At 44.6% G+C, this 23,559-nt stretch overlaps 1 protein-coding gene across 1 annotated transcript; it reads right to left on the reverse strand.

Moving 5' to 3' along the window:
- Window positions 1-9,212: 9,212 nt before the first annotated feature.
- Window positions 9,213-19,646, reverse strand: TM4SF4 (transmembrane 4 L six family member 4). The gene is made up of 5 exons (XM_077348703.1): window positions 19,100-19,646; window positions 18,111-18,200; window positions 14,369-14,505; window positions 12,500-12,689; window positions 9,213-10,470 (listed from the first exon to the last, which is right to left on the reverse strand). Exons 1-5 carry the CDS (start codon window positions 19,268-19,270, stop codon window positions 10,453-10,455), a joined length of 606 nt encoding a protein of 201 aa, XP_077204818.1. The 5' UTR covers window positions 19,271-19,646; the 3' UTR covers window positions 9,213-10,452.
- Between the last annotated feature and the right edge of the window lie 3,913 nt (window positions 19,647-23,559).

A 23,559-nucleotide genomic window follows, 5' to 3' on the forward strand; every position in this document is an offset into this window, starting at 1 on the left:
GCTCCCTGTGTTCTTGTGTACAGAGTGTTCTTAGTATGGGGGGGGGGGAGGAGAAAAACATCTCATTGAATGGAGGGATATAATGGTATTACAAGTAAAGTCAAGAGTTGGCAGCACCGAAGGTTATTGATTGGTTGAATTTTTTTTAAGGTTTACCCTATCTTTTTGCCTTTCCTCAAGGAGGATCACCATTACTTGATACAGTTAAAACTGTGGGTCTTTGTTTCAAACTTTAAGCTTTTGGCTGGAATTACCCTCTCTGGTGAATTCTGCAAATCCATTCCACTGGCCCAGGAAGCCTGTCACTGGCCAAATAGATTCATAGCATCCAACCAAACATGTCAAATGTTTTAGGACAGGGGTAGTCAACCTGTGGTCTTCCAGTTGTTCATGGACTACAATTCTCACGAGTCCCTGCCAGCATTTGCTGGCAGGGGCTCGTGGGAATTGTAGTCCATGAACATCTGGAGGACCACAGGTTGACTACCCCTGTTTTAGGAAATCAAGCTTTTCCTTCATCAGGATCGTGTGTGACAAGTAGATAACAACAGGAGAATTCCCGGAGGGTTTGAAAGAGGCTGTGGTACGTCCACTGTTGAAAAAAACATCTCTAAACCCACAAGAGCCTAACAACTACAGGCCCGTGTCTCACTTAGCGTTTCTGGGCAAGATGATAGAAAGGGCAGTCGCAAACCAACTGACAGAATACCTGGAAGAAGCTTCGGTCCTAGACCCATCCCAGTCTGGCTTCCGGCCTGGCCATGGGGTAGAGACAGCGCTAGTCGCCCTGACGGACGACCTCCGTCGCCAGTTGGATCGAGGCGGGTCGGCACTGCTGATATTATTAGACCTCTCAGCAGCGTTTGACACAGTCGATCACGAGCTTCTAGCTCGCCGCCTCATCGATGCTGGAATACAAGGGACAGCCCTTCAATGGCTGATCTCCTTCCTCCAGGATCGTGGACAGAGGGTTGCAATAGGAGAGAAAACATCAGGCCGCCGGCAACTTACTTGTGGAGTCCCACAAGGAGCGGTCCTCTCTCCTAACCTATTCAACATCTTCATGCGCCCTCTCGCACAGCTGGTACGGATGTTTGGGCTGGGTTGCCATCAATATGCAGATGACACCCAGCTCTTCCTCCTGATGGATGGCCGCCCTGACTCTCCCCCAGAAGCATTAGCCAGCTGCCTGGAAGCAGTGACGAGATGGCTCAAGCAGAGTCGTCTGAAGCTCAATCCTTCAAAGACGGAGGTCCTGTGGCTAGGTAGGAAGGGCCCATGCGAGGAAGCGCGCCTGCCTACCCTGGATGGCGTGCAGCTCTCTACGGCTCACTCTGCCAGGAACCTAGGTGTGATTCTGGACGCCTCCCTGACAATGGAGGCCCAGATCACAAAGGTAGCGCGGCTGGCATTCTACCATCTCCGCCAAGCCAAACTACTAGCGCCCTACCTGGCCCCGGAACACCTAGCCACAGTGATCCATGCGACGGTCACCTCTAGACTGGACTTTTGTAACTCGCTCTACGCAGGCCTGCCCTTAGCCCTGACCCGGAAACTACAACTAGTTCAAAATGCAGCAGCCAGGATCCTCACGGCAACACCGTGGAGGTCCCATATCCGGCCTATTCTCCATCAGCTGCAATGGTTACCAGTTGAATTCCGGATCAGACTAAAGGTTCTGGTAATTACCTTCAAGGCCATACGCGGTCAGGGCCCAGTGTACCTGAGGGACCGCCTCCCCGCCTATGCCCCCAAAAGAGCTCTGCGCTCTACTGCCTCCAATCAGCTAAGGATCCCTGGCCCTAAAGAAGTCCGTCTGGTCTCGACCAGGGCCAGAGCATTCTCTGTTCTGGCCCCTACCTGGTGGAACGAGCTCCCAGAGGAGATCAGGGCCCTGACGGAGCTTAAACAGTTCCGCAGGGCCTGCAAAAAGGAGCTCCTCCACCAGGCATTTGGCCGAGACCAGATGTAATCTACAGCGACCAAGGGCCCCTGCTCCCCCCCACCCCCCCTCAGAATTCAATCAATAAGCCACCCCCCTCAGAATCCCATCAACAAGCCCTGGACCTGTTTGTGTTATGATTGTTTATTGTTATACTGTGTTGTGTTTGGTTGCAATTGTTGGTTATTGGTGTACATGTTCTACAGACTGTTTTATGTATGGTTCTCTGTTATAATGTAAACCGCCCTGAGCCTCCGGGGAGGGCGGTATAAAAGTATGATAAATAAATAAATAAATAAATAAATAAAATGGCAGGCTGGGATCAGGAAGGCACGGATTCAAATCCCTATTTGTCCGTGAAGCTCATAGGGGAGCCTTGAGGCCATCTCTGAATGTTCACCTAACCTACTCAGAGAATTATTATCATGAGGGTAAAAATCAAACCAAAACTCCTGGGTGAAAAGTCAGGGTGAAATGTAATAATCATTTTATTGTATGGAAATGGCTGTGTGTGGGGGGGGGGGAGGAAGGGGGGACAACTGCATAATGTCTCTGTATACAAGGATGTTAGCAAAGAATCAGAGGGGAAATGTGGCAGCTTTACATGGAGAACGTATTTATCATGTTTCGTCCAGCTTACTGTTCACTTTTAGGTGACATATATTAACTGTCAGCCACAGAGAATCAAGAATTGGCTACTAAGGGATGTTTTACCTCATAATTGGCTTGTAAAATGAAAAGAGAACCAGTAGTTCTACGTTATTTAGCTAGGTAACCGGCTTTACACGGACCTTTCAGTTGCTGTTTGTTTAGTGCATTGTCTGCGTACACTTCAAGGAAGAGCGGGATAAAAATGTGATAACATAATGAGCAACGGATGCCCCGTTCCAAAAGTGCTCTACGCCAGTCTCCAGCGCATGCATGTTTTCCACTTCTGGGTATAATAGAATTAGGGAAGGAGAGGACTCTGTGCATCAGGTTTCCAATTGCAGTAAAAAATGCTAATTATAGTACAAAATAAACACTTTTCAGGCATGGGATTGATGTGTTTGTCTTCAGAAATGAAACAGCCCTTACAATAAACTGTACTAGGCCTTTATGTTAGGGTGAACAGATGGTGAAAATTCCTCTTAAGAGGTTGTGCCTCTTATATGATTTATTGTGCTTTAACCAGATACTTCTGGGGTATCGACTACCTGGTGACATGGTTTCTGCCTAAAGAGCTGTTCGGTGAAAGACCACACATATCCACTGCTTCTTACTGGTAGAACTCTTAAGAAACAGAAAAAGGCAAAGATATTGCCGGAGTGACATTTTTATTTCTGGAGCCAAGTCACAAGAGGGCAGTACATTTCTTCCCAGTTATATTTCTGTCTAAGGTTTGAAATCTGCTAACCTATCTCAGACTATTGTTACCAACAGTGTTTTGATAGAATTAAGGTGCTGCCAAGTTTCTTACATCATGTCTTGCTGGCTTGTCGGTTCTGCATTTCAACGTCTTGTAGTGGATGCAGAAATCATGCGCTCATTAACCATTCATACTAATGAGCTGAGGAACCTAATTTTAAAGGAAATTTAGGTTTTATGATGCAGTTTGGATCCTTTCTGGAATTTAATACTTCTTGTCCAAAGGGACTGTCTCCAGTGTTTTTCTACAGCAAGAGATTCTTCATCTCCCACAAAAGAAAGCTGTACAATTGGTACCCAACTAGAAGAACATATTGGTTTTTATTCCAATTTTTCATAGATAAAATGGGAGGTGGAGTCAGGACTACCCTAGACCACCAGAGACCTAATAAACATTTGACCACCTGTAAATGTTGGATACTAACTTTAGAAGAAACCTTCCTTTCATCAACCAAGAATGTTGGTTCACAGTCCTAGACTTAAAGGATGTGTACTTTCTCATTGTCATTCACAAGGCTTACAGATTCCAAATAGCTGTTTGCGTTCAGAAAATCCTAGGCCTCATGGTTATGTTTACACATGCAAGAATTCACATGTATCTCCTACATAATTGTTTTTTAAAAAAAGGAAATTCAAGATGAGGGTAGATCCACAATGGCGGAAACTCCCCAGACAGATTGTTAGATCTCTGTCCTGTTAAAAGGGGTGTCTCTGGCAGTTCCCTGATTTTCAACTGTTTATAGGTGTTTCTCTGAAAGAGGGGTGGGTCTTACTGTGGTATGATTTTGTATTAATGGGCACTGCATTCCACATTAATGTTTGAGAACGTAGACCTGTTAGGTATGCCCTTGATTCTCTTTCAGATATCATCAAGGGAAAGACACTGCTGGTGTCCATGGACAACATAGTGACAAAATGTTCTATCAACAAGGGGGAATGGACTCCTAAAAATCATGCTGCAAGGCATCACTACTATGGAAATAGAAGATCCAATACAAAATAGAATTGATAGCCTTATACTGGACAAGACAACAAGTTAGGAGATGACCTAAGCAGGGACCTGATCTCAACATGAGTGGTCCACGAACGTGAAATATTTACTCCCAATTTTTGAAACATGAAGTCACCCTCAGGTAGACATGTTTGCCTTCTGTTTCAGAGTGGCCATAGGCAACTGATTATTGAGAAATGCATTTCATCTACAGTGATTTACAATGGCCAAATACCATTATAGAGCCAACTCAGTGTAGTAGTTAACAGCAGTGGCTTCTAATTTGGCTAGCTGGATTTGATTCACCACTCCTCCACATGCAGTCAGCTGGGTGACCTTAGGCTCACCACCTTGGGCTGGTAAAGATGTTCTGACTGAGCAGTAATGTCAGGGCTTTCTCAGCCTCTACAACCTCACAGGGTGTCTGTTGGGAGAGGAAAGGGAAGGCGATTGTAAACCACTTTGAGACTCCTGGTAGAGAAAAATGGCATATAAAAATAAACTCTTCTTTTTTCTCTCTATTCCCACTCATCTACCATGTGGTGCTGAAACTGAAAATAGACGATCCAGAATGCTTACTAACAGCCCCTTCAGGCCTAGGAGGATATGGTTCCCAATGTTTTAGAGCCTATCCAAGGGCAGAAGAATAGCTTTATTCCTAGCACAAGACCTTCTGTTTATGGGACAGGTTCATGACCCCAACACAGAAATATTACATCTCAAAAGTATGTTTAGTTTCACCAGTAATCAATGGTCAGACAGCGTGGCAACTCCACGGTAGAGTTTGTCTCTTGTGTTATCTCAGTTAATATGAAAACCTCCTGAACCCATGGCTTCATGTGATCTTGATTGTCTTATCAGATGGCATTCTTAATTGCGATGACATCAGCATGCAGGGTGAAAGAGATTAGAGCACTTGGGTTCAGCTCACCATTTACTAGATTCCACAGAGATAAAGTTCCTTTGACACCCAGTCTTGACTTTACTTTCAAAGTGGTTTCCCAATTTCACCCGTTCCAGAATGTTCTTCACTGAACCTCAATCCCCAGGAGAACTAGCAATGTTTCTTTATATGTGTGTAGGAATTATAGGCCACTCCTCTCTCACAAAAGTCTTCGGGTGGCTAACAAAATATAGGAAATCCAAACATCTTTAAACCAGCCCCGCGGCGACTAAATAAAAGAGTAAGGGCCCCGAAGGCGGGCCCTGTCCGGGATGAGGAAGGTTGCCGATAGTTCCCTTCCCCTGGACTGACCAGCGGAGGGCCCAATTGGGAGGCGCAAAGCGCCTCCCGATTGGCCCCTCCGCTGGTCAGTCCACCCCCAAGCTGCCAATCACGGCTGCTGATTGGCTGCTTGCTCAGCCAAAAACCAATTGGGAGGCGCAAAGCGCCTCCCAAACCGCCCCACCCCCCACCAGAGCTTCCCTTCGCTCCGGCGGCCATTACTTTACTGGCCGCCGAGAGCGAAGGTAGGCTCCCTGGCCCCTGCCCCGAAAACGGCTCCCCATACCTTCCCCGGGGCTTGGGAACCGTTTTAAAGCATCCACGCCGCCTTCAAAACGCCGCCCAAGCCCCGGGGAAGTTGCTCCGCGGCTCCCGGAGCCGCGGAGCGCCTTCCCCGGGGCTTGGGCAGCATTTTAAAGCATCCATGCAGCCTTTAAAATGCTCCCCAAGCCCCGGGGCCTGGGGAACATTTTGCAACATGGGTGGGAGGGGAAGCAAACCCTCCCCTAGGGCCCGCTGTATTTTTTTGACAGCGGGCTCTACTGCTAGTCTATACATAAAACAATAACACCATAGATAAGTAAAAATTAATTCTGTTATAACCACATTCCAAATATCCCAATAAGCTCAATTTCCAGGTTTCACTTAGGGACTGGATATCCAGACCACAGTAATTGTGGTAGTGATGGTAGTTGGTGATAATAATGGTGGGTGGAGGTGATGAGGTGTGGGGGAGGCCCATGCCGGTGTTGCTGTGTGCTCCACGTACTCAACCAAACACCTGGTAGAACAGCACCATTTTGCAGGCCTTTTGTAACTTTAACACCTTTGCTGGCAAGCTGTAGCCAGGGACAAAAAGGCCCTGGCTATGGTTGAGGTCAATATACACACTAGGTGTGAGGAGAGCATTGTTATTTTATTTAAATCATACATCAGGATTCAGGCATATGTGGTTCTCCCTGTCTCCATTTTATCTTCATAACAGTTCTATGACATAGCTAAGTGAGGCTGAATGAGAATGACTGACCCAAGACCAGTACGTTTTATGGCAAATAGAATTTTGAACCCAGGCCCACTATAGTCAATTGCTACACTGAACTGGCACACTAATTTACTAAATAATTCACCAGCTAAATGTGAGGCACATTCTATTATGTTCTTGCCATATGATAAATAATAAATATTTCGTATAACCCAAACATTACTGTCCTGTATTGGGTTTTTCGTCTAGAGGAAATATATAACCCTAATTTGTATAATCATTTTCTACTGTTAGGCAGTAGGGTCTGCCTGGACTAGGACTGTTTTCTTGCTTGAATAATGAGCTTCCTTTCAAAGTACTTGAAACTTCTCCCTGGAGCCCAGTTTTCTTTAATGTGCAGGTACTGCTTTCAGCATCATAGTCTGAATTCCTACTGACCTTTTCCCATATTAATTTGTCTCAGAGTACCTATAATAAATAAACAAGTCATTCTCACCATATATGTGAAGTCCTTCAGTGTATCTAATTATTCCTGTTTGAAAATGTTAATAAAATGGCACTCTTAGTTACCTTTTCCTTTTCAGATATTCCATTCTCTCTCTTTCTCTCTCTTTCTCTCTCTCTCTCTCTGACCCGAACCCAGATGAGAAGCTCTATCATCCTGTCAACACTAAGCCATCAGGCAAGCCTGATCCTGTCAGATCTCAAAAGCTAAGCTGGGCTGACCGTAGCCAGTGTTTATATGGGTGACTTCCAGGGATTTGGGTGGTAGATCCCACATTAGGGGTCATCATGTGGAGGCAGGAAGAAGAAGAAGAGTTGGGTTTTATATGCCGCTTTTCTCTACCCAAAGGAATCTAAAGTGGCTTACAATTGCCTTCCCTTTCCTCTTCCCACAACAGACACCCTGTGAGGGAGGTGAGGCTGAGAGAGCCCTGATATTACTGCTCTGCCAGAATGGTTTTATCAGGGCTGCGGAGAGCTCAGGGTCACCCAGCTGGCTGCACGTGACACAGTGCAGAATTGAACCTGGCTCGCCAGATTAGAAGTCCGCACTCCTAACCACTATACCAAGCTGGCTCTGGAAATGGCAAACCCCCTCTGAACCTCCCTTGCCTATCTGCCAGATAATCCTGGGATCTCCTGGCCACCCTACACATGCCATATGATATATAAACAACAACACCAAGTTTGACTGGCATTTATTATCCAACAGAAAGCAAGCTTTCCCTCTTCCTCCCATCAAATTATTCTTTAACTTTGATGTGTTTCCTTCTCTTTTAAACTCTTCTTCATACTCTGTTTAAATAGAAAAGCCACATTCAACCCCTAAAACACCAGCACAGAACTCTAGAAGGGCCTGTCTGAAAGTCTAAGCCTGGCCTGGTCTGAAGGTCTAAGCTCTGATGCCACTGAACTTCTGGTTATTCCAGGGGGTTGGGATGGTTGCCAAGCCACTCAGATAAATATGTTTGCATTGTAGTTTGTTCTTAGTTAAGCAACATTCAATAGTACAACCAGCTGAGGTACCCAAAAGGGATGAATTTAGGAAGGGTGGGCTCAAAACCAAGACAGAACTCCTTACTTCGTTGACATATTATTGGGAATAAAGTGATGGAAATCATGAGATGTAGCATTTATGACCTTCCATTTAGGAAGGTGAATATATGAGTGTATTTAAACATCCATCCAGCCACTGACTGTCGTGAATATTGTTCCCTGACTGATGACTGCCCTTGCTGGTTGTTCATAGGAGGTGCTTGGTCTCTACCTCCTTCTGGCTGTGATGCTCCAAATTGTACTTCCTTGCACCGTGATGTTACTAGGTACCCAGCATCCCAAATGCTGGTATTCAAGGTACGGGGCCTAATGATGCCATATGCTTTTTTAGTTGCTGCCCATTTAACTCAAAGTCATTTCTGACCTATGCAACTGTTTTTAGTTAGGCACCACTGGGTAAAGCGAACATGAGATAGAATCATAGAATCATGGAGTTGGAAGGTACCTCCAGGGTCATCTAGTCCAACCCCCTGCAAAATGCAGGAACTCACAACTACCTGCCTACCCACAGTGACCCCAATTTCATGCCCAAATTGCCCCCCCCCCGCGATGATATGTAATGAAAAAATGAAAAGAGGGTGTGCTGTATCCATCAAGTCTCATATTCCATACCCACACAGGGTTGACCTCTTCAGGTTGAAGGAGATTTCTGGGTGGAGCGCAAGAGGGTAGGGGTCAGGGAGGGAGCTCAGCAGGGCATAATTCCATAGAATCAACCAACCAAAGCAGCCATTTTCTCCAGGGGAACGGATCTCTGTAGTCTTGGAGATCAATTGCAATTCCAGGAGATCCTTGGCTCTACAACCAGAAGCCCCCCCTCCCCAGAAGTATAAGGAGGACCACAAAGGCTGAAGTCTCACCCTACTGCTGCCCCAAACCAATTTTGAGAATATGAAAGTCTCATTTTGCAATCGTGTGTGAGGGATGAAGAGGTTTGAGGCTCTAGTCCTATGCACAGCTGTTTAGAAATAGTTCCCACTGAACTCACTAAAGCTTACTTCCATTCAGTCATGCACAGATGGAGTTCCATGGTCTTTCACAAGGCACAGAACCATAACATATTAGTCAGTAAAAAAATCTGAGACAGAATAATTATAGCACAGAATACAATTTTATAAAAACAAAGATTTTAATGATTTTGAGATTTCCCCCCAGCACAAAGGACTTCTATAACAATCTTCTAGTAAAAATGCAGGTCACTGGAATATAATTCCAAAAGCTGTATCAGCAGATGCCCTCAAATTCCTACTGCCATCTCCCCCTCACCCTAGCTGTGCCTTGAAAGGCAGCCTAAGAAAATGAAGCAACTCAAGCATCTTTATGGCAGGCATTGGGCCAAGGCCAGACTTAAGCTTGCAAACCTTTGAAGTTCAAGGTAATTCAAACAGGACTCCACACCTGTCAGAGGTCTGTCAGCAGCCATATCTTTCTGCTTCACTGACAGGAAACCCTCCCTTGATGAGAGTCTCCTTGATGCATGGCAATCAAAGTATGGAAGTATTGTTGGCTTAAGAGCACACGGATCTCAATTGTTGGTCTTTTATGGAAGATGGATAGAATCAGGCTGGCTTAATCAGACTGAACAAGTCGAGGAGAATGACTACCTTCATGCTAACAATCCTGAAAGCTTAGGTTTGCCAGCTTGCCATTTGGCAACTACAACATATAGGGATGCCAGTCAGTGGTTGAGCAGCCCTGACCTGAATAATAATAAGAAGTGGTTCTTATATGTCACTTTTCTCTACCTGAAGAGACTCAAAGCGACTTACAATCACCTTCCCTTTCTTCTCCCCACAACAGACACCCTGTGAGGCAGGTGAGGCTGAGAACAGCTTTATCAGTGCTGTGGTAAGCCCAGGGTCACTCAGCTGGCTGCATGTGGGGGAGTGCAGAATCGAACCCAGCTCACCAGATTAGAAGTCGATGCTCCTAACCACTATACCAAGCTGGCTGGAAGGGAGATTGTCAGAAAAAGAGCTGACTACTTCTGAGACTAGTGTCTGAGAAACAGGAAGCAAAAGAATATGCAGGTCAGATCAATGTCAGGATCAATCTCTAACTGGGTTCAGGCCCAGCAGTCAGACATCTTCTCTCAGTTCAAAACAGGCAATTAGGTGAGGAAAGGCATGGGTCTTTCTGGAAGAGCAATTCATGACAAAAAATAAATATGCTAGACAAAACAGTTGCTGGGTTCATTGGAAAACGAGAACTTTCAATAAGAGGAGAAAGACAGTCAGGGCAATGAGGATAATGCCCTTCATTCTAGATCACGTTTGGTATGTCAAAGGCACCTAGACCTTAAAGGGTACTCTCTGCATCGTAAGAGGCAGTCTCTGCAATCTCTTTTACACAGCTCCATCTCCCTAAAACAGAAGAGAAAAAAAGCACAGTGATATGCATATGTATGCTATTGTGATGATTTTTAGATTACTACTGTTTATTTTATTTATTTATTTATTTATTTATTTATTTATTTATTTATTTATTTATTTATTTATTTATTTATTTAGATTTATATACCGCCCTCCCCGAAGGCTCAGGGCGGTTTACATTAAAACTAGTCAACAATACATGAAACATGATTTTAATGATTTCTAAAGGAAAGCTGTCAGGTAAGTTTTAACGCTGGCGCACTCTTTAGCGCATGAAATTAACACATCTTAGCCAATCTCCCTGCTTCTACACTGTTTAGTCTTTCAAGGTTAGGAGGAATCAGCCAGGCTTTCCCACACTCTGCCTTGAGGGGGTCTCAGGCAGAAATCTTTCATATCATTTACTACCTGATCCTTTAAATTGGAAGTACAAGGAATCGAACCTGGGAACTTCTGCATGCAAATCAGATGCTCTAATGCTGAGCCTTTCCATCTCAGCTTGCATAGGGCAGAGTATGAACCATGGAAATAAGGGACAATTCTCAAGTTACAAAGGCCATATGGTCTCCGTTTAGACTTTATACAGCCGTATTCTGGGAGTTCCCAGTTGGGAACTTGGCAGGGCCAGTCAGTGTGTGGCTTGAGTCTAGGGGTTCTAGCCAAATACTGGCAATTGGCATGAGTTTTAGGGGATGGGGGACATTCAAAATTATGTCACAGCTTCATTGCTTTGCTATAGCCAGTGCACCCCTGGAGCTTGCATCGGTGCACTGGTGTGACAGTCTAGGGTTCCACCAAACTCTATGGAATGTCAATATCCCCACCATTTTCTTCTGCTGCACTGGGCAGCCATGGGAAGGCAAGCCCAGGAGGTTCCCCATTGGAGATGGAGATCTTGCCTCTCTATCTGGGGCTCATCCAACAGGGTATCTCAAATTTAGACACTTTTAAAGCATTTGATGCATTTTGCAACTTGTTTTTATCATGTGTTAGCATGTTTGGCTAGGGATCTCAAAAGCTGAAAGTAGCCCAGGACTCTCTGGACTTCTGACAGAGCCTGGTCCCAGACACCCACAGGTCCAATAGCACACGAGGAGCTGGGGTTTGATCCTTGCTCCCAACTCCTCGGTGCAGTTTTCCTGAGCTGCAATGGCCCAGGGGAACCAGTATTTGCCCTGATGGGGAAACATGTACTGATGACTAACTCCACATGATGCTCATCTCTCTTCCATACTGGGCCTACTAGACAATTGAGGCAGAGAGGCAAGATTTCTACCAAGACAATGGTATAAGGGGAAGGCTAATTTGCTCTCTCAGCCCCAGTACCATGGCCTTAGCCCCAATCAGCCCCACCCAAGTGACTGTCTTTTTTTTTTAAGATCTGATTGATGATCCCTAACAGAGGCCACATTTCAGAACTCAGGCATGACAAAGTTATAAAGACTATTCCATATAGAGCCTGCTAAGTTTTGCTGTCAGGGAGGACACCCCATTTCACTTGGATCAGTTCCAATGACAAAGAGCCCTTGAATGGCCAATATAATCTGTGTTTCCCTGACAACGAGGCCTTAGATAAATCACTCTGCTTTTTCTTAGCCTGTCTAGAAGCTTAATGTGAACCTCGTAGTTCATGAGATGTTACTAGAAACACTGGTTGTGCCTTGAAGGGCAGCACAGCATGCAGCTCTGCCCACATCCTGCCCACACATCACAAGCCAACTAGTTTTGCACGTCATTGTCCATTTAGGACTGAAAAACGGCTTCCCTGTTCTGTGCTGTTTTTCCTTTGGTATCCCAAGGCCATTTAAATGTCCAGCAAGACGATATTAAGCCAACCATCATAGCCAAAGGGCAGCAGGAGTACTTCTCTGTGTTGTGATCACAGAAGCCTACTTAGAAGAGGGCTGGTTTCATTTTCAACTGTTAACCAACATCTTAATTGGCTTACTTTGATTATGATATGTTGGCATCATACCGGCCAATGACCGCATCAATAAATGGATCACACAAGCAGTCTTACCCCACAGCACCCGCAACACTTGCAGTCCCCACAGAGTGTTCCAAGGAGCCCGTTGATCGCTTGAATGGCACACAGCACCATCTGGGCTCCGCTCATGATCAGCAGCAAAGAGAAGAGAGTCAGATTCCAGGGAACGACAGATTGAGGATAGGTGCAAGTGCTCCAAGAAGAATGGTCCTCCAGATAGTCCCTGTACCGCAAAGGGATAATACAAAGGCTAATGAGCTATCACATGCAAACACAAGCAATATGGCCAAGAGACAACCTCAGACAGGACTATGCTAACCGGCAGGCCTGATTCTCAGGGATTCTGTGAGAGAAATCTTGGACACTGATGTGAAGGGGCAACCTGCTTCTCTCAGCAGGTAACTGAAATTGTCAGGGGAGGGGACAGAATGAGTCAATCTGGGAAAAAGACTGGAATTCTCCACCCTCATCTTCTGTCTCCATCAACAGCCTTTAGCTAGTCAGATAACAGGTATCGTTATCAAAACAGTAAAAAGATAACGGCTTCGTGGCTCCAGAGCAGTCCAATTAATGGAAAACACAGAACAAAGTTTATCCACAGAACAAAGTTTTGAGTTCAGTGGCACCTTTAAGTCCAACAAAGTTTTATTCAAGGTATTAGCTTTCAAGAGCACGTCCCGGGATTCAAAACTTTGTTCTGCTGGTTCAGACCACTATGGCTACCCACCTGAATCTAACTTTATCCACAGTTGGGGTCACATGCCGGTGCTTCAAACTTTGTCCTGTATCTGGACTAACAGAGCTTCCAGGGAGGGGGCCAGAGTGGGTTCTTAGCATCAGGAAAGGAGATTTAACCCTTTCTTGCCTGCATCGTGCTCTCCCAAGCTGCTAATTGTTGCATAAGAGAAAATGAACATGGGAATATCCTTTGCCAGTTAGCAGCATAGCACCAGTGAAGTCTTAAAGTATGAAGTAAATAAATTGCCACTCCCCCACCCTCACTTTTTCTCCCATGTCCTCAACACCAGCACGATTCAAAGAAAATAATGTGGCACAGCTTTTCTGTCATGGAGACAAAGAGAAGGGACAAATTTCACTCAATTAATTTCCTTGTTTCAGACTGCCATGAAAGATACATTATCATGGTCAGCAGGTAGCTAGAAGCAAATTCTTGTATTTGTAACAGCTGCTGATTCTCTAGGACAGGCAAGAGTAAGTGAACAAAAGTATTAATTAAAATTATTAATGCAGAATAAACTAATACAAAAGTATTATGATAAAATCAGAGTCCAGTAGCACCTTTAAGACCAACAAAGATTTATTCAGCGCTTGCACTCGAAAGCTCACGCCCTGAATAAATCTTTGTTGGTCTTAAAGGTGCTACCGGACTCTGATTTGATTGTGCTACTTCAGACCAACATGGCTATCCATTTGAATCTATCCTTACAAAAGTATTAATACATCATTAGTGTTGGCACTGTTTTTGCTTATAATTTATTAAAATTGTGATATACAGATGAGGAAGGAGTGAATGGTCCTTGGCTAATCGACCGAGGACTAGCATTCTTTATGGCATGAACTTTGGGGAAATGAACTAATGTTCAGATTAATAGGATAACACATACTTGTGACAGTGATCTATTAACTGCAGTGTTGTTCTCAGAGACTAGCAGATACAAGGATGGATTTTCTGCAGAACAGTTGGTGCTTGGTTCTAGATGGAGCGTGCTGGATGGAGCACTTCTATACATTCCAATGGGTGGAAGTGATCCAATGGTCCACCATGTTTGGTGGGTGTCAAGCTTCAGAAGTATAACAACAATACTCTTCTTACAGCAATGTCACTCTCCGATATTATACTATGCTGTGATGTAGTTCAGTGAAAGATGATAATCAGCTTACCCATTTTGAAACGGATAGGTCCATGTGCCGTTGAGCACCTGACATCTAGGGCCTTTGTTCAGAGCAACAGCTGACAAAATAAAGCTGTACCCAGCTCCCAAAACTCCCACTGCTGCAAATATTACAGAAGTAAACATCTGGCAGAAAGAGAAATGGGAAAAAATCAGTCAAAGTTCACCCCAACCCAAACTACCCAGCAGGCAATTTGCAGCTGTTTCTATGGCTCACAACCCAGCCATGCACCCCTGGGCATGGCAGTCCAAGAACTGCCAAGAGTCAGACATGACTGAATGGCTAACATCATAACGTCATCTATGGCTCACAAACAAAATATAACAGAGCGATGTGGTCATAAGTTTCATTTCCAGATTCAGTGTACTTTCCTAGCCTTAGGGGCTTATGCCTGTAGGAGCCAAGAGGGAGGCTCTCAGGCCTTCAGCCTCAAGGGATTTAGGTCAATGGCCTATACCCATCTTGTGAAATTGGCCGATTCAACTTTGTTCTAGAAAACTGGCTCAATAAAAAAGGACGGATGAGACCAGTGGTCCATCTGGTCCAGCATTCTGTTTCCAGGCAGATGCTTTAGCAGGTTCACATAATGGCCACAGGATCTAGTACTTTCCCTTATTGCTGCTTTCTTCTCAGCCAACTGGCATGCAGAGGTCTACTACTTCAGAAAATGGAGATCACATGTCTGGGCCTCCCGGGACTTGGGGCCCTTCCAGGACTTCCAACCATGAAAGCAACCCCTACATCAGCTCACCAAGGGGGAAAGCCCCCTATGTGGTCAGCTCCAGTGCCACCCCCCTCACAACACTAGGAGGCCTGGGATGAGGGCTCATCTGCTTTAGGATGCTGAGGGATGCTTACAAAGGTTAGCAGGCATACTGCTGATAGAGGATCCCTCCCTGCACCCCGCTGAAGGAGGCAGCTGACCTGGATGTCAGATGCCTAGTCTCCTGGGCTGGAGGAAGCTGGTGGAATTACCCCTGGGTGGGCTGTGCCACACAGAGCCAGATGCAACATTGGGTGCTGTGGCATGGCCAGAAGATGCCAAGGTATGGGCAAGGAGAGTTAAACAGCTCCACCTTCATGTCTGGGCAGCTGGAGCAGATGCAGCCGGCTGGAGCAGCAGGTTGATCTGGCATCCCAATTTGAGATGCTCCAGTTACCAGGCCAGCCTGCAAACTGTAAGATACGCAGCCAGTTTATGCAGTTTATATATTTACTTACTTCCCCCTTTTTAATTCCAACTCAAGACAGATTACAACTAAAATCAATACAGTACAAAACACAGAACCTACACAATTAGAGAGCACACTAATCCTTACACTGCTCCGCGGGAGCGGTATAAATAAAATGCTAACAGGTGTGGGGCAGGGCTCGGTCCGGGGGGGGGCAATGATTGGCCCTTTACCCCCAGACTGACAAGTGGAGCGCCCAATCCCACCCCTGCCCCGTCCCCTTTTATGGCACCTACCAGCCTGCATTCCTGCCTTCCTTCCTCCCAGCATTCACTTTCTCCTTCCTTCCTTCCTTCCTTCCTTCCTTCCTTCCTTCCTTCCTTCCTTCCTTCCTTCCTTCCTTCCTTCCTTCCTTCCTTCCTTCCTTCCTTCCTTCCTTCCTTCATTTCTATCTCTCCCATCTGCCTCTCTCTCTCTCTCTCTCTCTCTCTCTCTCTCTCTCTCTTTCTTTCTTTTACCCACCCACCCCGCTAGTGCCCGCTGTATTTTTGGTACAGCGGGCTTAATATCTAGTATAGACAATAAAGTAACAATACAAGATTGGAGAACAATGAGGGTATTTTCCAGATTTCCCTAATGTTCCATTTTCATTCCTCCACGATACTTGGGGAATGGGGGTGTCCTTGTGTCCAGACAACTTCATTAGCAACTCTATGCTGTCCCTTTCCTTGTTTTCTTCCCGTTTTCTCCTAAAACTAGAAATAGAAGAGTTGGTTCTTATAGGCTGCTTTTCTCTACCAGAAGGAGTCTCAAAGCAGTTTACATTCAATCTGGTTGCCCCCCCCCCAGGAAGTATTCCATCAAGATATATGGCTCCCTTGACTATCTTTGTTGTTGTTGTTAGATGCGAAGTCGTGTCCGACCCATCCCAACCCCATGAACAATGATCCTCCAGGCCTTTCTGTCCTTTGACTATCTTGGGTGATGGTTTTTTGACACAGCCTCCTGCTGTCTAGGTGGCAAGTGTCCCGGGGAAAGTAGGATTCCCCTCCCCCCCTTATTAGGGGGGTGTTGTACTGTTTTGTGTAGTTTTAATGGGGGTTTTGTTGGGATTATTTGTATGAGACTTTTTGTATTGAAACCTGTTACGAGCCGGTACACAGAGTGGTGGGTAAGAAATATTATTGTTGTTGTTGTTGTTGTTTAATTCCCTTTCCTCTCCCCACAAGAGACACCCTGTGAGGAAGATGAGACTGAGAGAGTCCTGATATCACTGCTCGGTCAAAACAGCCTTATCAGAGTTGTGGTGAGCCCAAGGTCACCCAGCTGGCTGCATGTGCGGGACTGCGGAATCAAACCCGGATCGCCCGGTTAGAAATCCTAACCACTACACCAAGCTCATTTTTCCCATACTTTTTACAGGGTAGTCTCTTGCTTGAAATCTGAACATTTTTTCCTGCCTCACAGACTGCCGCCCAACTCACCCAAAAAGTTTGTGTTTGTGCAGCAGTTTTTAAAAATGTTTCAATATTTATTATAATGTTATTGTATTGTTGTTTGATTTTGTAATCTGCTTGGAATCTCAGTGAAAAATGCTAACATATAGGAATATATTAAGTGCCTGATATTCCTTGCCGGCCTCTGCACTCTGTGGGTTTGAATAAGTTGGTGATCCTAGGCCCATGGGAAATCTGCCTGGGCCTCAACTGGGGCCAGGGACATTTCATTCTTGGCCCCTTAGTGGTGGAAAGTGCTCCCAGAAGAGCTGAGGAACCTGCTGGAGGTGTTGCAGTTCAACAGGGCCTGCAAGACGGAGCTGTTCTGCCAGGCTTTTGGTTGAGGCCGGGCTGACAAAAGATTTTGCCCCTCCACTTTGCCCACCCCCATCCCCGATAGTCATCGCTTTTGGAGATCATTGGAGATCGGGGAACGTGTGGGGCAGAATTTGGCTATGACTGCTAGGTATGGGTCTGCAAGGACTTGTATGCTTTTACTGCTTTATTGTTGTTAGCCGCCACGAGCCGCTGTTTGGGAGTGGCTGCATAAAAGGCCAATAAATGAACTCAAGAAATAAATAATTTAAATAAATTAATTAATAAATGCCACTATCCTTATAGTGTGGTGACATGCAATACAGTATTTCTGTATATCCTGTAGCCATGGACACCTGCTATTAAACACACTTTGCTCAAAATAATTGGTCTGTTCCCAGTTCCTTTATATCGGGCAGAGGTCTACTACTTCAGAACATGGAGGTCCCATGCCTGGGCCTCCTCAATTCCATTTGCGGTCCTGAGAGCGACCCCCACACCAGCTCACCGAGGAGGAAAGCCCCAAATGTTGTTGGCTCCAGCGCCAGCCCCTCAATCCCACACATAACTTTGGAGTTGAAATGTATTACATTAACAAACTGCACATGTTGGACAATGCGCTTGCACTGTGCTTCTGCAGTTGGATTTTCCTGTGTGGAACTGGAAAATCTACACAAATGGTGTGCATCAATAAGTAGCAATGAGATGCATGCATAATATGTCCCCCAAAATATTTCCAGGACTTACCGCAAACCTCTTCCCACAGCTTTCGTTCCCACAGCACCCACAGCAATCATTGTTCTTAAGCCCAAAAAAGACCAAGGCAGGAAACACCATCTGAGGGCAACAACACATACACTCGATGAGGCTGGATTATTCCTGATGCAGCTGCATTTAATCTGGTTTGAATCAATGGGTCTGCTCTGAAATAAGCAACTGGGTCACTGACAATGCAGTCCTACATATATTTATTTGGAAGTTAGCATGGTAAGTAGCTTCTGTCTGCAAATGACCTAAGTATCCAAAAGAGGCAAGGTTGGCTAACACTACCTTTTTCTGGAGCAACATTGCGTTTGTGTCAGATTTCTGGTGAGCTTCCAGAAATGACTGCTTGTCTGCCTCGAGAAACAGAAAAGCAGACTAAAAGGGCGTTGGCCTGATTTAGTAAGGCAATTGTTATATTCGTAATTTAGGGTTGCCAATACTGTCTTGGGGATTTCTTGGAGATCTGGGATCAGAACTGAACGAGGGATTTCCATTTCTCCTTGACTCTATGGGATAATATTATACAATCTGTCTTCTGAAGTTGCAATTTTCCCCAGCAGAACTGATCTGCTGTCCGGCTATCTGGTAATTCCTGGAGAACGCCAGATACCATCCAGAGACTAGCAATCCTAATTCTTTTCCATCAAAGGAAATCCACCAGCAGCTTCAATTCTAAATACACTTACTATGGAGTAAGCCCCACTGAAAACAGTGGAACACGCTTCTGAGCAAATGTGCAGAGGATTACACTGTAATATATATTTCAGAATATATTAGGTAAATGGCCTTTTTATTTAATAAGAGATTAAATGAGCTTTCCCAGTTATGTGATTTTTGAATTTTCAGTCTACTTATTGAACAAATCGGCAACCTAGATTGACAGAAACTGTACCGACACGAGATATCTGTGAACTCCAACGTCTTTTGATCAAAATTACATAAAAATTAGAACATTATATGGACCTACTCACCAGAATACCAGAACCCAAGATCCCTCCAAAGTACCAGACTTCATCAGAAATATGGTCACTGCTTTCTACAGATCCTCCAGGGAAAAACAGCAAAATATTCGCAATGGTGCACAGCACAGCCAGAGGAATGAGAGTAACTCCAAGACACTTTGCACACCCTCCACAACACATTTTTCCAAAACAATATTGTAAACTCCGCTAAGAAAAAAAAAATGTTTAATCTCCCCCCAAAATCCTTTTAGCGTCTCAGCCAAGAGCTTCTTGCTATATTTTACCCCAATCTGTTTGGTGTTTGGGTTCAACCTTGGGGTGGTTCCTTACACAGAGGTTGCAGTCTGCTAGCAACCCAGTGGTCGGATTATTTATAAACTCTCATGGTCATGATCTCAGTTTTCTGCATCTCTTCCCCCACCCCAATGAAATTACATTCACAGCAACTTCTAATTTTCCCATGACAACCGGTGAGCTTGGTTAATTTTTTACCAACGTGGACAAGACAGTCAGAAAATTGGAACTGGCGTATTGGAAAACACCCCTCCCTGTGCTGATTTCTTTCTTATGACAATGTAGAAGCTGTATCACTGCATTTAAACTGACCCCCCTGCCCCACCCCAAATTCTTAACTATGACATAAATGAAAGTAAATCATTAGGCAGTATGTCATCGATTTATCTAGCCCTGGTCATTTACAGAGGGAGTTCTCCAATAATGTGTGGATAAGCACAGCACTACTCATTTCTTAATCTATGCTGTTTTGAAAGTAATAAGGTATCGGCTATAAATGAAATGATTTGGGGATAATGTATGGAAAACTCAGGTAAGATTAGTTGGTTAATATTTCACTGTCCAATAGCAGCTTCCTCTTGAACTTGGTTCAGTTCCGGTATTACAGCCCAACAAGGTGATCCTTACCTAATTAGATGGGTCGTAGGTGTAAAAACATCAGACAAGCTGGTGTGTGTGTGTGGGAGGGGGGTTGAGGGTGTCGTCATCTTCCTTGGTCCTTTGCTCCTTGAAATCACATCCCAAGTTCCATACATGCATGAGTCTGCCCCCATCCCATTTTGTTTGGAAGAACTTTTTTCAAAGGTTAATGTTCCTACTGCAAAATCCAAGGACATGTTTCCTGACTTTTCAGAAAATAAATGATTAGACACATTGGTAGGGGCAACATGATTGACTTGTAAGCATCTAAATACAAGCAGTGCACATATGCAGATCAGCAAACCTTCCCCCCTGTCCCACAACCCCAGTCCAGATTAGGGTTGCCAGCTCTGGATGGGGTGGGGCTTGGGGAGCGGCTTCAGTGTGGCATAATGCCATAGAATTCCCCTTCCAAAGCAGCCATTTCCACCAGGTGAATGGATCTCTGTTGCCTGGAGGTCAGTTGTAACAATGGGAGATCTCCAGCCACCATCAGGAGATTGACAGATTCTTAGTCCAGATACTTGATCTGTTGCTACGTTCTAATTCTGCTTAATACTTAAGAGTCCAAGTATGGCTGTTGTTTCAAAACAATATCACAGAATCATAGAGTTGGAAGGGGCCATACAGGCCATCTAGTCCAACCCCCTGCTCAATGCAGTATCAGCCCAAAGCATCCTAAAGCATCCAAGAAAAGTGTGTATCCAACCTTTGCTTGAAGACTGCCAGTGAGTCTATATATTATATAGCCCCTTCAAAGACTCTGGCTTTCACCACATGGGGCCAGAAGTGTGATTGCTCCTTCTCTGCTCCTTGTGCTGTCTGCAACTTCTGACTAGATTAGGCTTTCTCAACCAGAGCTTCGTGAAACCCTGGGGTTTCTTGACGACCCTGGAAGGATTTCCCAAATGGGTGGCTGTTAATTATTTTTAATAGATTTTTAAAATTTGTTAAACATTTATTGGATTATGTGACCCTATAAGGTCACGATGACTCCCCCCCCCAAAAAAAATGGCCAGTGATGGACCTGGAGGGAGTGGAAAGGGGAGGGGCCCCAGGTGGGCATGGGCACAGCTATGCTTCCCAACCACATTCTGCAGGATCATACCACTGCTGAGGTTTCTTGAAGCCTGAAGAATGTTTCAGGGGTTTCTCAATGATAAAAAATGTTGAGAAAGGTTGGACTAGATGATAAGCTAATCAAGGACACTCACATGGAGACTGACACCTTGATTCAAAGCAATTCCCTGTCTAGATGGGCAGGAGGGGCAGACAAGCTGTAGATTTGTGGCCATGAGAGATACTGATGAGCTCCAGCAGAAGCTGATCTGTCAGCCCAGCAGCCTCCCAGTCTATGTACATAATGCATTGTTTCACTTTATCGTGGTCCAGTCTCTGCTGATAGCTAACAAGCAGAATTTTTATTCCTGGCCGCTTTTGCCAGAATTCATAATGCTGATGAATCTGAACTATAATACAGCACTGAGTTATGAATACATTTAGCCAAAAAGAATCTCTCATCTTGAGTTTAGTTAGCTCTATTAAAACCAGTGCAACAGAGCACATCCTGTTATTCCTGTTGATTTGTGGATCACGCTGACTGTAAAGTAATCTGATTTTTGTTATAAATATTAGCAATATTTCCTGACTTACCCTCCATAAATAGGTTTGCAAGGAAGCAAGCCCTGATGGTTTCCACGGAAAGTACTTTCAAGCCAATGAACATAATTGTTAAAGTTATGTATGGTTATGCTCCTTCAAATAAATACAATGGGACTTAATCATGACTATTTCACCATTGATTTCAACAGCAGTTTATCCTGACTAACATGGGCTGCATTGAATCGAATGTGTTTAGGGCTACTTCCACAGCCATCCAGGCCATCCATGCCACAAGCATGCCATCCATATCCCAGGCATCCCCTGCTCTGCTGCAACCTGTCCAGAATGATTATGCTTAAAGAATGCTTGCCCTACTACATGTTTACTATATCGGTATAACACCATAGCAATATAGCTACTATGAATTTTTATAAAAAGCGTTCAAAGAGCTTAAGGGCAGCAAAGGAAGGGGAGGTGGTGGGGATAAGGGGTACTGAAGAAAAAATGGAAACACCTCTGTGTGGATGCTCCTCTATATCTGCAGCTGTTTTGTTTTGTGTTTTTCCTTGGGGAAACACTACCATGCCAAAATGGTAAAGACCATGTGGAAAAAATTCTTGTCATTACAATTTTATTCTTTGGCAAGTGAGAACTGCAAAAACACATCACCAGAGACCATCCTGGAAATTACAAGATTGGTTTTGTTTAGTGGTGGAGTAATATGTTACTACAGAAAAGGAGAGATTTGGCTTCCTCTTACATCACTGTGAGTGACGAACACCCTCCATTCGGCTGACAATTATGTGTTCTTCCATTCTTTTTTGAGATTTTCGACTATGCAAAGCTAAGGAGTACCCTTTTACTCAGGATCTGATGCCAGTTCACACAACTAAGACAAGGCAATGCCTCCTTTCAGATTAAAACATGTGCCAGTTAATTGAGTTTAGCTGGAATAAGTATTGCGTGTGAGACTGTCGGTTGCAATCTCAGTCCATTTGATTTGCAGTGAAACTTTTTCATTGCGATTGTATTTATATTGGTGACTTCAATCAGACAGGCTTTCTCTTCTTCTATGCATATGGTTCTTGCAATGTTCTACCAGCAGCTCTACTGAAATTCTTTCCAAATATCTATATTTGCAGGTCTATCAAACTCACAAGGGTGATGCTGTCTTCCAGTCAATAAATACACTTTGCATTCTTATAAATGGAGCAACTTTAACATGGCTCATTTTTAACCTTCAGTGTTCGCCACAGTTTATAGATAAGTTGTTTTTCTTTCATGACAGCAAAGGGTTGATGTATACATGTAGTACAGTCCTGAAATGACCATTTTTGATACCTCCCAAGGTCAAAAACACTAATAGAAAACACCACTGAAAAAAATATAAACTTCTTCCAGATGTATTTTTGCAGTTCTCACTTTTCTTTGCATTGCTTTAAAACCTTGATTTTTTGAGAAAATCCATGTTCACAAACAGAAAAGGGACTAGTAAGAATTAACTCTCCCCCATCCTGTGCGCAAGAGAAGCCATTTATAAAGGTGAGAGATTGCACGGAGCCTCATGAATGGAGGGGTATGTTTCAGTGTCTGAAAAATCGCATCCTCTCCCTCCTAATGGAGTTAACACTGAAAATGACCCAAGAATAGATGGAACTTCAGTACTTTAGGGTTGTGCACTTTGGCCGATTCAGAGGTCGTTCCAGCCCGAAGCAGCCAGCGCTATGGCGCTGGATTCTTCGGGCTGGAAAGACCACCAAAGTGGCCGAAGTGCACAACCCGGCTTTTGAGTTTGCTCTGTGCTGCATTTACTAATCTCTTGACTTTAGTGCTGATTGTACTGTCTGATCAAATTTAATCTTTCCTCCTCCTCTTTGGGATGGCCTCTGGCAGACCGGTACTGTGGCTGGAAGAGAAGGGGCAATGGAGCCATG

This window comes from Paroedura picta, chromosome 8 (assembly GCF_049243985.1).
Source record: "Paroedura picta isolate Pp20150507F chromosome 8, Ppicta_v3.0, whole genome shotgun sequence".
Taxonomy (NCBI): Eukaryota; Metazoa; Chordata; class Lepidosauria; order Squamata; family Gekkonidae; genus Paroedura; species Paroedura picta.

Coding starts and splice junctions, on each gene's coding strand:
- TM4SF4 (XM_077348703.1), bottom strand. CDS start 19,270: ATGTGTTGTGGAGGGTGTGCAAAGTGTCTTGGAGTTACTCTCATTCCT. Junction 18,201..19,099: donor TCTTGGGTTCTGGTATTCTG/GTGAGTAGGTCC, acceptor TGTTGCCCTCAG/ATGGTGTTTCCTGCCTTGGT. Junction 12,690..14,368: donor ACCTATCCGTTTCAAAATGG/GTAAGCTGATTA, acceptor TTTGCGGTACAG/GGACTATCTGGAGGACCATT.